At 38.6% G+C, this 15245-nt stretch overlaps 1 protein-coding gene across 1 annotated transcript in view; it reads right to left on the bottom strand.

The window, feature by feature from the left end:
• Positions 1-275: 275 nt before the first annotated feature.
• The window catches only part of LOC306766390 (TSC22 domain family protein 1-like), a 33640-nt gene continuing 18670 nt past the window's right edge, over positions 276-15245 (bottom strand). Inside the window, exons 3-4 of the mRNA XM_079254122.1 lie at positions 3241-3292; positions 276-1931 (exon numbers count right to left, since the gene is read on the bottom strand). Of these exons, the coding sequence (XP_079110248.1) occupies positions 1668-1931; positions 3241-3292 (316 nt within the window). The 3' untranslated portion in view covers positions 276-1667. The remainder of the gene's footprint in view (positions 1932-3240; positions 3293-15245) is intronic.

Raw genomic sequence — 15245 nt, 5'->3', positions numbered from 1 at the left:
ACTTTATTGCCCTTAAGAGAGGAATACTTTTAATATGCTTTGCTTTTTCTTACCACTTACTCTAAAATGAATGTGTAACAACACAGCAGGTAGTCATTAACTTTGGATCAAATGAAGCAAGAGGATTTCCTCTAATGTGCGAGACTTTTAGAAAGCGGTCTGCCTCAGAGAACTAAACTGCCAAGCAGCTCACACAGGCGAGATTAACAAAGAGGGCGACCAGGTTGTTATTCTTCCTTAAGCATGTTTATTGAAAGTTTGTGAAGTGCGGCTGTCAAGTGCAATTGTAGGTATTTATGTTACATTATCTCATCCGGTCTTTGCAGAAACATGCACAGAACATGAGCATACAACTGATACACAGAATGAAAAAGAAAGATCATCTTCAGAGTTTGTGGGGGGGGGGGGGTTTCTTCCTTCTCAGGTTGTATTTTCTGATCCAAAAAGTATTTACTGTCAAAATAAAAACTAAAAAAAAAAAAAAAAAAGATGTATTACTTCAGAATGAAAAAAAAAAAAGATCCATGTGGAAATTGTTTTACAGTTTATGTTGCAGTATTGGATCTGAACAACAATGTTGGTTGTGTTGTCAGTTAAATAGCCTAACCTGTCAATCCACAGTCCTGAAAGTACTGCATTAAAAATAGATGACACAGAGCAGGCAAGACCAGAGCATTTCTTGCTCATCTGCATCAATCTGGGTGACCTAGATAGCATCCATTTCTTTTTTCCTCCCTCCCCTCTTCACTATTTTACATTGTACTTACACTATACAGAAATGTACATCATCATCTGCCCGAGAAACTTTTGTGGAAAGGGAAAAAAAAAAAGAAATAAAATTGCAGCTTAGCCCAATGTCTCCAACCTCGTGTAGTAAGGTTTAAATTACATGCCACTGCAGGGTTGAGAAAACAGCAACAATGAGCTTTATCCAGGGCAAAATGACGAACTCAAAAAGAGAAATACTGAAAATAGATCATCATCATCTCCATAAGAAACCAATTTGTTCATCCCACCAACCCACAGTTTTAGTAACATCATCAATGCTGCCACGAGTTGTTCAAAATAAGTTCCCACCCCCTCCCCATTCCAGATGGGGACTTTGTCGTGATAATAAATGCTCACATTCTTCATTTGTCACTCTGAGAAGGCTTTTTATATGTCAAGTCTCAACATTTAAGATCAAGCCTCGATAGAGAACGCTTATTTACATCATTCAGCATAATAGGTAACAACCAATACAATCCTCCACCTGCCACTGCTCCACTGTCCGCATATCACTTAAAATCCAGACACAGGCACAGTGATTTTTTTTCTTCTTTTTTTTAAAATTATTATTGGTATGTAAGTATACTGTCATCGCTGATAAACGGTTTTGTTTCTACCTGGTAAGACATTCTTGTTGATGACCAAGGGTTTTTGGCAAATGTTTTATGATTCATCCTCCTCAAAACAACCACCCATACAGCATCTAAAGATTGTCACCCTCCACTGTGCCAAGGAGCACAGCACTGCTTTTTCCAGCTGGCTGTATCCCTCAGAGATAAATATGTGCAAATTTTTGTCCTAACAGCGGATCCTCCAGCTGAAGAAGGCAAAGTTTGGCTCTGCAGCTGGAGCAGAACTCAAAACTAGAAAGTCAAGTCAGTGTATCTGCGCAAACCAGGCTACGCTGAAGGCCCAGAGCTGTGCGAGGCGGACTGGGCAAGGGTGTTTGGGGGTCCTGTTGGGGCAGATGTTGGGGGGGCAGGTGGAGAGCCAGTCTGAACCTGGGCCTGGAACTGGGCCATCTGTTCTGGGCTGGCCAGTGTCTTCAGCAGCGTGTTCTCCTGCTCCAGCTGGGAGTTTCGCTCGATCAGCTCCTTAATCTGCTCCTTTAAGACCTCAACCTCCTCACGTACGGCATACATCAGGTGACTCTTCACCAGGTCCTGAAGCAAACAGAGGCATGGATTTACCATCAGAGGCTATCAATATCATATTAATAAGAAGTTGGGCACTAATTGTCAAGTTTCATAAACTAAAGGACATTTATAGCAGAAACGAATGAAATGCTAAAAACTTTTCAAACACCTAGACACTTAAAGAAAAAAAATAAAACTTAAGTTGTAATACAATTTACCTTATTGGAAGCTAATGTATCTCAAATATAAGAATACACACAGTTTATCCAGCCTGAATTATAAAATCACTTTGCAAAACATCTCTCACAAAATAACTTCATACTTGATCTAATTATTGTACATTAAACATTTCTCTCAAACCTTCTACTAAACATTTCTTTAATCACCAAGCCAAATGCAAACATTTTTAAAAAAAAAAACAAAACAAAAAAAACAACTCACATTTTAGTCACAGGTTGTACAACAAACTACAAATAATATACAAGTAACTGCAATGTAACAAAATGCACTAAGAAATCCAACTAAAAAAAGTTTATTAATTATTCTACAGTCATTTAGCAGATAATTATACATTAAGATACAAGAAACAAATCTTAACATTGCAACTGGGTCTTTATTTAATCTGATGTATCTTTAACAATAGGGAGCTGTTAGAAAAGGGAAACGTGAGGGACTATATTTCCCAGGATGCTACGTCATTAACCCGGCCTACATTTATGAGTCAGCCAATCACAGGCCGAGATATTTATAACCATGCGTGAGAGTCTTCCAGTTTGCCTAGCAACAGACCTGACAACGAAGACGTGGAAAGTGAAAACAAAACCTCGTTGGGCTTTGGATGATAACGCGTTAAATCCCGTCGATGTATTTGCCATACACACAAGCTGACACATTTCAGGAAAAAATTAATTTCCTAAAATACAAAGAAAGAAAGAACAAAAAACATTTTTACTAAATCGTGGAATAGTCTCAATTTGGATGCAGGGTTGCAGTCGGCAGCAGATCCTGATTAAAGTGCTTTTACTCACACTAGCTTGAATAGTGCATAACTATCATAATGTAAAATGTTAAATAATGGGTACAATAATACAATACATAATACTTATAAATATTCTTTTGGTCCCACAACTAGTAATCATTTAGTGCCAGAAACTTCAATACATGGACTAAATATGGCACAACCGTATGATGAAATTACTCATACAGACATGTAACAAAGTCCTGCATTAACCTACTTTTCAAAGACCACCCAAACCTCAGATTACTACGGAACAAAGACACACTCGTGTTTTGCACTGGACAATAAGATATTTTTTTTAAAAAGCAGAAAACTCACCATTGCTTGTTCTATCTTGTTGTCTATAGCCACAACGCTGGCCCCCGACGAGCTGCAAAACAAGAAGAGACAAATAAATACAACATGTTAAGCCACTCTGATGCTGCAGTGGAAAACGATGGGAAGACGCGCAGCCCACGGAGCTCCGTGGAAGCCGCCTTTCTCCCTTTACAAGGATGTGGGTCGTTACAGGAAGCATCTGGAAATTTCTATAAAGGCAGCTGCCTGGTTGCATTGTGAAACCAATCGTCACTGGCGTTTAAGGCATTTCAATATGAGCTCAGCAGATACCGCTCAGTGGTGATGTTAGGATACTGGTGCAGGTGAAATAAGCTGAGCCATGAACACACACACAGCCCTGTAACACGATTATCTTACTACATTTTTATTACCTATTGTCGAGCTCGACGTGTGAGCTCTCTGCGCCCAGTAGCGACGAGAGAAACGATATGGAGAAATTCCTCAGTTGACAGACGCCTAAATCCATGGCCACGGTGTAGCACGAAGCATTCATGCTGCTCATGTTTTATAGTCCCTTAACAAACCCGATTCCACCTCCACGCCACCAGCTTTGCGAGACACATCCACGCTATTATTTCAGCTGTAGTCCGGTGAAGCTCACGCACCGACCGCGACGGGACAGACACGATCCACGGTCAGCTCATCTCAGCGGTACACAAAGGTCTGCAGCTTTTTTACAAGCCAGTATCATTTATGAGGCGACACGCCGAGGAGCTGCTCCGCGATTGGTCGAGACGGAGGCTGTTTGAATAATATATTCAGGAACCCCCACCAGCACTCGCCATGATGTGCATACTCCGGGGGTGGAGAGAGGATGGACGGAACCGGGAGAAACCGGATGGAAGATAAGTCAGCCTCGGTGAAAAGGACGGGAAAGGGCAACACTAGGGACTGTTGATGTGCTGCAACTATAGACATTAATCAGCCTGTTTAATGGGTTTAATTGCTAGTGGTGCCACATGAATTAAAGGAATGTCCCCTAACTTTACAGGGTCTTCTTTTAATCATTATTTTGGTCACTACAGACAGAGCAAAGTTTTTAATCCCCGGCAACTCCAGTATGAAACTTTTGAGCATAACTGGGCATACACTGCTAACATAACATATACTTGTCCCCCAAAACATTAGAAAACATAAGCAATTTTAGACTCTTTAGTCATAGCTCAGTACAACTTATAGTTATATATAAATTACCATTGCTAAAATTACACCAAAGCATCTAAATATTGATCTGATAACTACATCAACTCCATAATCCATGACTGGAATAACCACTATAATATATAGGGCAAGAATAATGTAAAGAGCGCACAGTCATTTTTATAAGAAATAAAAATTAAGTTGTGTGAATCAAACAATTAGATGTTGTAGAATGCATACATTTACTGCCCCCACGTGGCCATGCTCAGTATGACATACATTTAAGACTAATAGAATACCAAAGAATGCAGGCAACAAGCATCACACCAATGAATTACTGACAACTGAGCTATAAAATGCATGACTGAGGTTGAAAAGCACAGGACTGAGAGGGGGATAGGTTGATGCAAAGAGTGTCTGACTTATATGTAGTTTATTGACATCAACCTTGTCTGCATGTACAGAAACGACCCAAAAGTTTAAATGCAAGTAAAAAAAAGTCAACAAGGATTGTGTCACTTAAAATCTGAATGCCAAGTGTAATAAACATACATCAATTAGTTGCAACATCTGAACCACTAACAAGAAGGTGGAAACATAGCTTGTTCCTCAGTGCAGTGTTCTATTGGAAAAACCTGCATCCTGGCATCTATACGGATTTTAATTTGACATTTGCCACGTACTGAAACATTTTTGCTGACCAGACACCCCCCTACATAGCAACAGCACTCCCCAACAGAAGGACTGCAGCGGGTCTTAGAAAACTGCTTAGTGAGGGCTCAAAAAAAACGACCAGGGGTCTGAAATGATTTCACCTGCTTTATATCTGTGTTCACATCCTACCACCTAAAACCAGAACGTTTTAGGTGGCATAAGAACATTTTCAGTATCTTTAGGTCATGCTGTTATGAGTGATAACTGGATTATCTAATTTACATTTGTTGAAAGTCCATCTTCCAGGTTATGGAGGTCAATGTGTATTGTCACACACCCAAAAAGTGCCTTCACAATACTTAATAGATGGGAGTAACTTGGTCACACAGATACTTAAAACACCTCCTCCACAGAAATTCCCACCTCAGAAATCTATTAAACAGTATCCTCACCCCCACACACATGGCCCTCCCTGCTCTATCCGAAAGGCCACTCACACATCCCGTGTACATCACAAACCTGTGAAACAGTCTGAACTTATGAGCTGTATACTGTGAATAGTGTGTACAAAGTAGGCAGGTTTCATCTGTCATTTTTGTTTATTTGGATTTAGATGCATATGAAAATTTGAACAAAAAAAAACAGTAACAACTGAAAACCTGTGTGCTAGACCATGTTTTGCTTGACTGAGGTGTCTGTTTAGAAGAATCAGTGGACATTTGGAGAGAAGACCAGACAAAGATTAACATGATGTGACCAAAAAACTGTTTTGGTTGGACTTGACAAGATGAGTGGCATCTTCATAGCTGTACAACCTGTCCATTCATTTTCTTTATCTGCTTATTCCAACATAGAACAACAGGACAGGCTAAATACACACCACAAGCAGATGAATTACCTAAACCCAGTAACATACAGAAGTACCTGGCTACCTACTAGATGATTTAAAAGTCCTGCTTCACTAAAAATACCATGATGAGGGGCTCAAATACAGCTTTAAGCTCTGGTGCCAATGTTCATTTTCTATCCCAGTCAAACAACTAAGCACCTACTGTACCAAGAAGCAACACACCAAAAAAAGAACCTCTAAGCCATGCTTATCCCTTCCGGTTGTGTCTTTGACTGGAAGAGATTTTAGCCACTTATCTTCACCCAAATAGCCAGAACAACTGTGGGTCTGAGCAAGTCAAACCTCCGATGTTGTTTTTGTTCGAGTTGTGTGCATTCGAGTTCACAAAGGTTTCAGAGTATCTGTACCTATTAACAAAGGTATATGGTGCTTCTGAAAGAGTCACTTCAATATGTCCACTAACAAGACCTTCACATACTTTGAGACATGATGAAATAATTCATTTTCCCTAGTCTGCATTTCAACCCAGACAGGTGGCATCAATTCATCTTACACACACACGCTCAGCATAAAAATATGTTCAAGTGTCCCAGGTTGTTGAAATATCACATGGCAGATAAATACTGAGGTAACAAAAGTCATCATACATGTCGCACAGCCTGAAAATCCCCGGGCTTTACTGTCAGTCCACCCTTCTGACCAGGCTGATGTAAAGAAACATTTGCTTCTGTAATGGGGAACACTGTTGCAGAACAAATTCAGTGACAAAGCTGAATTTCTGGATTCTGTATGGTGCACAAAAAACTAATACAAATGAGAACACTAATAATCCCCACTGGAATACAAGACATGATAATCTGCTGCTAGTATATTTCATATAGTATATGTTGATTTATTTAAAAAGTTAATTGAAAAAAAATACAATCATAAATCAAATCAACTGCTGCACACTTTTCTCCCTCTCAAGTGAAACATCTCTTTCCATTCGCGTGATATCTGGGAAGTTTGAAGCAGGTGATTCATTTCACCTGTTACACACCATTAGCATGAGACTTCCATGAGATGCTGATATGACAACAATCCTGTATAAATTGTAGTTATACTCGATACATTTAGAAGTAATAGTTTTCAACCATCTATGAACTGACAGTATTTCAGATGGGTCAGTGAACCGATGGCCTTGCTGTAAATCAACAGTAGCCCACTGACCTAGTGAGGCAGACTGAGAGAAATGACTCAAACTACACTAAGCTAAAAGCAGGCTGTTGCTCTAAATCTTTTTGAAAATAAATGTTAATGAGCATTTTAACTATATTAAAACAACATTTGTTACCACTACATTTCATGACTGAAAATGAACCGTTTTCTCTTTATTCAGCTCTTATTCAATAATTTAAAAACACAGAAAACTAGCAATTAACCAAATTATGAAAACTTAATAGATACAGCGAGCAATAGACGGAGGAAAAAAACAATACAAATCCTGCTGCAGGTTAGCTTTATGCGAGATGGACTACATAAGAAATATGACAGAATGGAACATGTTGTACACTTAACCATAGTCCTGTGAATATCTGTATGAAGTGGAAGAAGATCTTAAGACCTCTCAGTGCAGCATGGAGACCAAGTATTCCTCAATGCTAATGTCACCCCTGCAGCCATGCAATGACTGAACACAAAGGACAACATAACCTCTCAGCTTTTATGAGCATCTGTAATGATTGGCCCAACCAGGGAGTTGATTCACCCAACTCCATGGGCATGCACTGTCTCCATTTTACCTTTTGAGATGCTGCTCCAGCTCCCAGAACAAAAGCTTCACTGCCATCTCTTCATGGCCTTGCAGTTGTATTCCATGCGCTCTCATGGAGGCGTCATTCAACTGGAACATATGTGCTCCAAAGTTGTGCAGCAGCGCGTTGCAAGCTTCTTTGTTGGGCTTTTCTAACCGTCCTCGCTCCGTCTTACACTGGGGAACAGAACTGGGTCACGCCTATGGATGCTTTAGTGGCTGAAGCTGCAAAGCCAACGAACAGTGCTCCAGTTCCACGTAAGTGTGCCCCTCATCTTTCCTCTGTGTCAACCAGTCGTGTTTGCATAGCTGGCTGGTGAGTGAATAACTGGATACAGACAGTAGCTGGGTGGGTGGTGACGTGTGATCATGTGATAGAAGGAGTTACATAAACCATCAACTGAGATTAGCATGTGGCCAAGTGATTTCCCTGTTCCACACTGCAAGCTCTCTGTCCTTTATAGCCTGAGATGTTCTGTGACGATACAGTAGATCTCAGCCTCAATCCCACTGATACCACTACAGCCTCTCACATCCCAACTACTGCAAATTGCTTTCACTAGAATAACCTAATTTTATAAGTAAAAAAGTGCTTGTCCAATAAATTAACATTCCATCTTTGTAATAACCATTCCCAAGTAAAACTTGCCAGGACTCTGTAAAGTTTAGCTAAGCTAGTATTTTCTGAACTACCTATGACTTTTCTTGCACCCTAAGGAGTTTGTATGGCATCCATTTGCATGATGGACAAGAGACCCTGCTTTGGGGTCTTATCTTGTCATTTCTCATTGAAAGGCAGTCTTACGATGGCTTAATACTTTAACAAATAGAAAACACAATACACACTCAGAGGGGCCTCTACTGGATTAGAGGCGACTGGTCAAGAAACAACAAGGTAAAGACAAGTTCAGCCTGGGGGATTTTACTTGTCCTAACAGACCAGATGCACTGGAGATGAATCAGTGGTACACACATGATCTCTTAGAAGATTCAGTAAATCCTGTCACAGCCTGTATGCAAAACTTCATTTAGTTAACAACCATGCTCTCAGTATTATGAACACTTTAAACAAATTTTAACTGGCTGGTTATCACAATTTGACCCTCATTTAAGATCATTTTGAGCAACCTCAAAGTAGAGATGCCTAATCGAACCAGATGAAAGCCAATAAAAACACAGCGACTCATGAAACACTGATAATTAAGATGTTTCAGTTTCAGTACAGATCAATGATTATCAGGAAACAAACTGGGCTACTGTAGTTAAAGATGCCACTTGAATTGATTAGAGCAAAAGCCAGATGCAGAATGCAGGTTCAGCAGGACGAGATACCCACCTCTGATATAAGCCAAGTTGATTTCAGGGTAGAGGATAAATCTTTCTTTTATATTTTTTTATGTGTGACAATGCTGGAAGAATGCATAAGAAATATTCACCCCAAAACACACCCAAAAGACTTTTTACAGGATGCCACTATGAGCTTGCCCATTCTGTTTTACAAGTAATCTTTTAAATTAACAACACAGATGCAGATTGAAACTAAACTCACAAAATAATTCTATATAAATAAGTGGTCAAATATAGACACCACAAACACAGCCTCTGGTTTATTTTTGTGGTTTCATACAATCAGCTTTTTTAAAGCACAACATTAGAATGACTGAAAATACAGACTCAAACCATAAACAGTCTGCGAGATTCATCACTGCAGCTATTTATCTAGATAACAATGAGCAAAGGGTTGTATGTAGGTCAGTTTTGCTTCTTTTCTCCCCCAGTGCCTCCAGTACATATTACAGGAAGAAGTCTGCAGTCCATTTCTGCTGTGCTTCTGGGGAAATGTGGACTGTAGATGCCAATGAAAAGAAAAAAAAAGGGGGAAAGCACGCCCCAGCAATGAAAAAAAGAGAACTATTGAATTGTTGAATTGTAAAAGCTTTTGGCTGAGTTCTAGTTTGATAGTGGAAAGCACACAAAGACTTTACCAGTAAGCCCTGGCAGTGGTTTTTCCATATTCACACCCTGACTATGGAGAATGACACAGAGCTACTGAGTGAGTCAGTCAGAGGCAGGGAGGAATGATGAGTAGCCATTTTGGCCTTCATACGTAGGAGAGAGGTACTATAGGGCCATTTGGGCTGACAGCAGCAAGTTCTCAGTGCTAAACTCACACAGACGGGGAAAGGTAAAGGGAACAGAAGGAGGGAGGGAGAGTGAGTCAGGTAGAGATACAAGAGCTAGAATGACCTGGATCTATCACCTCAGTATCAGTACTGTCTCTCAGTGAGTCAGAAACTGAGGGAGAACATAGAGGAGCATTAACTCATTCAGTGGCTTGCAAAACCCAAATTGGAAATATGCCAAGAGGGTGAATACTTTTGCATGCTACAGCACATGCTTTAAATATATCTTAATATTTTTTATCTTTCTACTTCTTTTATTACATTGGATTGACAAGGTTGCTACAATAAATACTTTGAGCAACATTTTATTTGTTCTTATATCTAATGTGATAAATGTCATATCATTTTCATTTACAACAAAAAAGGAAAAGACGGTAAACATAGCCTGTGTGAAGGTTTATTTTAAGCAGAGCTTCATCTTAAGATTTTTTTGTTTTAATTTGTATATTATCCCACTGAACTACTAGATAACCTTCCAATAGTCTGTTATTTTGCTACTTGTGGGCTCTATTCATGTGATTGGGAGAATGCTGCATAAACCAGATATCATCCACCATCCCTAGTTCCCCATTCTGAATCACAGAACCAGCAGCAGAAAAATATCCCACTGGCTTCACTGTGCAGTATGCAAACTTTTCTCACAATAAGTGCAATGTTTGGAAATACTCCTGCAGAGCTTCACAATAAAGGTGATCTAGGTGCATGATCAGTTTAAAAAAAAAAAAAAAAAAAACTCATGTCCACAAAAGTAAGAAAAGAAAAAGGGAAAAAATCTGTGACCCACTCACACTGAATATGCCCCAGTCATTTTTGTGGGAGTTTCTCCCGTAACCAACAGTTGTTTTAACTATGTGACGTTACCCAGGTGGTTTTTGTTGAAATTTAAAAAAAAAACAAAACTCAACTTTCAGTCAGCAGCATCTTTCACACTCCACACCCTTGCAGCTTTGGTTGACTGAACATCCTTTGGAGCAAAGAGCAATATTGTCTGTAAAACGAAAGGAAAACTAACAATTACAAGGAGTTAATGAGGTAAAATTTATTAAATTTTTTTCAGTCTTTAGTTAAATTAAAAGGAAAGAAAAACAGTCCAGGGGAGGACGGCCCTCTGCTCCTGATCAAAACAATCAGATGAGAGTTGCTCCTGTGCTTTTTTTTTTGTAAGGACAAGCCACAGGTCTGGTAAAATGGACATTTGTTTATGATATAGCCTTTAAGGAGAAAGGTTTTCTTTGGACATTGGCTGCATTTTTGTTTAGATTTAGCCTAATCTTTGTCCTTGATCATTTACTGAAAGCTGCATTTCCCTGTATGTTTGTCTGTATTGTCAGGTTGTGTATTGTGAACTCACGTAAACCTTACTTTTGGATCATTCAAATATGAAAAACTTGTTGCTATTGTAAAAAAAAAGAAAAGAAAAAAAATCCAGATCACTTTAAATCTAAAAAGTAAAAAGAAAAACATTAATTGAACACTTGAGCCTGGCTTGATGTGCAGTAGGGGTGGGGGAAAATGTTTGGGTTTTTGGTTTGTGTTGTTTTTTATTTTAAAGAGGCATTGCAATGCAGATGCAGATGATTCTGATCTCAACCTGGAGGACCATTTCTTAGGACCAAATTTAAAAAGTAAAATAAAGCTCACCTAGGAAAGCTGAGCTGGAAAATTTAAAAAAAAAAAAAGTGGACAAATCAAATACTACATTTTTAACCATTTTTAGAAATGTAAAAAACTAAATATTGAACTTGTATTGTGTTTTTCCATTTATAACTGCATCTTTGTACATGCTGCCCTAACATATGAAGACATACAAGGCAGTGGAAGACTTTTGCAATGCACTGTACCTTGCAGAATAAGTCTATAACATCTACCAAAAGCACACGCACTATTGAGGTTACATAAGTAGTGATGGGTATGTGAGCAGCAGGTTTGAATAATGAAGGGTGAAATCTGGTATTAGAAGGATTAGCAGCCAAAGAACATGGCGCTGAAGTCCAGACTGCACATAACAGAGATAATGCGATCGGCAGCAAAGACGAGGAGAGAGGGCCATGAAAGGAAGACAGTACTGGTGCACATCACAAGCCCTTTTCACACATACAAAAGATTTCCAATCATCTAGTGGCCCCACCGTGTGTTGGTATAATACATGAATGTACTCCTTGGTGCTTTTTCACAATAATTTAAATCAGAAATCTGAGGTCAGATCTTGTAATATACATCTACAGTTTTTGTCATAGAAGAAAATTAAGCAGCTGCAGTCATAATCTTTTCAGAGAAATTCAATAAGTCTTTAAAATTAATTAAGTAATGCCACTCAAGATTAATTAGATGCAAAAACAAGCCTTTTTTTTTTTTTTTTAAATTTGTTCCCCATATCTGACAAATAACAATAGTATGAAGTGTAACTGAAGGTTTCGATTTCCATTTGGCCATCTTAAATGTGCCCATGCACCACACAATGCTAAATGTTTGTTGGATTGATGTGAATTACAAAAACTAAGTCATGATGGACTTGGTAGCTTCTGACCAGTAACAATAATGGTGTAGAGATGGTTTTCTTAATACAAATCAGCATCATAATTTCAAGAGGTTTGTATTGATGAAACCATCTTATTGCTCTCTTGTCAGGGTCTTGAACACACACAGAAAGTCCTAATTCTTCTATTACATCTCTACAGCAAATTATATAATATGATTTAAATGAGATAAAAATTGAATTAATCCAATACCAATTCCTGACAATCAGAAATCAATACGTTTCCTTTTTTGCTGACAACAGTAACCTTTCTCTTGTGTGGCTTGCTGATGCTCGGTGATATCTTTGCATATATTCAACCACAACTGAGATGTTGCCATGTCACTTCTGTCCGAAACCAGCTGCTCTCGCAGATTATGCCAAATTCAGATTTTTAAAACGACACTCGTAAAAACTTTGTTTCTGGACACCAAATGATCGTTCTAAACGAAGAGCTGGAAAATAGGGTGGGAGAGGATAAGGAAGATAAGTGGGTTTTTGGTGGATTATGTTCACAACCGTGATATGTCAACATTATGCTGAAAAACAGTGATCTTGTAGAAATAATGCCAAATTTAGAATTTTTTCCATTCATCACTGGATTCATTCAATATAAATTATTAAGCAGTTTATTACCTACCACATTAGCAGCTAATGCCAAGACTGAGTTATGGCTAAATACACCTATTGTTATGAAGTGATGTCACTCCACACATGCACCTACTCTAAAATAAACCTGATAATTGACTGGTAAATGTTTATTGTATTTTGCATATCATATTTTAGAAAAGCATAGATGTATCCCATCAGTTTACTACAGTAATCTGACAGTAATCCCAGACAACTGACTTTGATGGTCATGGAAAAGGGCTAAGGGTTCTTTTAAAAATGGTTATCTGAAAATGTCTTAAGAATAACAGGTATTACCCAAGTATCTAATTTAATAGATATTGAATTTAATCTAATCAAATTTGGCCGTTCTGAATCGAACTGATTCAGGAAAATTAGTGGTGATACCCAGCCCATACTATCCTGCTCCAAACTTATCCTTTAGCATCTTTATAGGGAAGGGGAAAAAAATACTCCCACTGGTGTCTGGAACAAAGTTTTACACCACACACAGACTCCACCTCACAACCACAAGCATCTTACAAATTATGTGTTTATGTGCGAGTCTCTTGTGCCTAAAAACTCCTCAGAACCACAAAGCAATTAAGTAATGTCTGGTCAAAGCAGGAGGTGTTTCCATCCCATCCCCCATACTCTGCAGCCAAGTGATATGCCATTGAAACTGATGACCTCAGCGTTTACTCTGCTCCAATTTAATTTAAACTGGGGGTCAGACTGATAGGTCAGGCTGTAACAGAACTGATCACTTATTGATTAGCCAAAGAATTTAGACTGCCATTACTAATATTGATTTGTTTCAACACTCTCAAAATTGAGAAGAGCTACCTCAAAATAAATCTGTTTTATAAAATGTTTACTGCTGCTTAAAGACCTAACACAAAACTTGAATTTTACTTGCAAACATAGTTAAGTAATATGTTATTATGACATATGTTTTAGTCATTTCAGCTGGTTTATCACCAAAGTAATATAAAAAGCATGTCTTGATATTTTACAGCTGAATGATCTATTGTCTTCTCTGCCTTTACATCACGCGTTTTGGGTCTGGGAAAGTTAATCAAATCAATACCTGGAAACATTTGGCCACAATCCTTGGCCCAGTTCTCTGCCTACTCTGATGTCACATTACAAGAGAAGACAACAGGACAGAGCAGTGAGTGGATTAACTTCAGATTCACGTCAACAGGATTAAACCCTGACGAAAGCAGGGCTATCATAAGGACAGCTAAGTAACAAACGAAGATGCCATTGTTCCTTCCAGGGTTTTACAGTCAAGCAAATACAAACAGCCGTCATGACATTTCTGAGTTTGACACCAAGCACAGATGCAACAGCAGCTTGGTCGCCATTTTGAGTTTACCAGAACTGTCAACTGCACAGACTGGTGATGGAGAAAGTGGTGACTGAAAGTGAGAAAAGCTGTCTTCTGGATGAAACAAAGGCTGACAAGAACCAGCTTATTAGTACTCAACCATGCCGTCTTGTGGTCACAATCAGAACTGCAATGTCTCAGAACCACTTTTTTATTCAGCTTTTTATAACTTGCAAAAAAGTCAGAACAATCTGTTTTCAGCCACAGCAGATGGGAATTTACCAACATTTGCACTCTGATATGAAATTAAGAACAATTTTAAACAAATATGGATTAGCTACTCAAATCTAAGGTTCTTCTGCAAATCGCCTCATTATATTAATCTCATTATACATTTTCTGCCTTGATGACTAATTTACAATACATTCACGAACTTTGTCCATAATAGATGCTTTAAACCGGTTATCTTGTTTTCATGATTGTTGTAAGGATAAATCCAGACTGAAATCAAAACGTGTTTCCCAATTTAATAAAACTGGATTATCTGGATTAGTACACTTGAATCTAACCTTGATATAATTACTTTAGCAGTAGTACCTGCCTGACATCCTTGTGGAGTTTGCCTGTGAACATATGGACAATGATGTGCTCTGTATAGATCAGCCACAGCTGTGAAAAAGTTTGAATTGTGGTGGTAGAAAAATGTAATGTTATGGCAATATTGAAGACTCATTACGTAACCTTCCAGCCTTAAAACTTGTTTGATGGCAATGTGACATCTATTAAGCGCATTTCAGTGGCTATTGCTGCCCAGTGGCATCCTATCTGGCATTCTGGGACATCGTATGATGTTGCAGCCGATTTTCACCTTATGCATCGTGTCAAATGCTAACAAGGAAGTATAAGCA

Source organism: Telmatherina bonti (genome assembly GCF_933228915.1).
Source record: "Telmatherina bonti genome assembly, chromosome: 15".
Lineage (NCBI taxonomy): Eukaryota > Metazoa > Chordata > Actinopteri > Atheriniformes > Telmatherinidae > Telmatherina > Telmatherina bonti.
The sequence above is the reverse complement of the archived record's forward strand: the minus strand, read 5'-3'. Positions and strand labels throughout refer to the sequence as shown.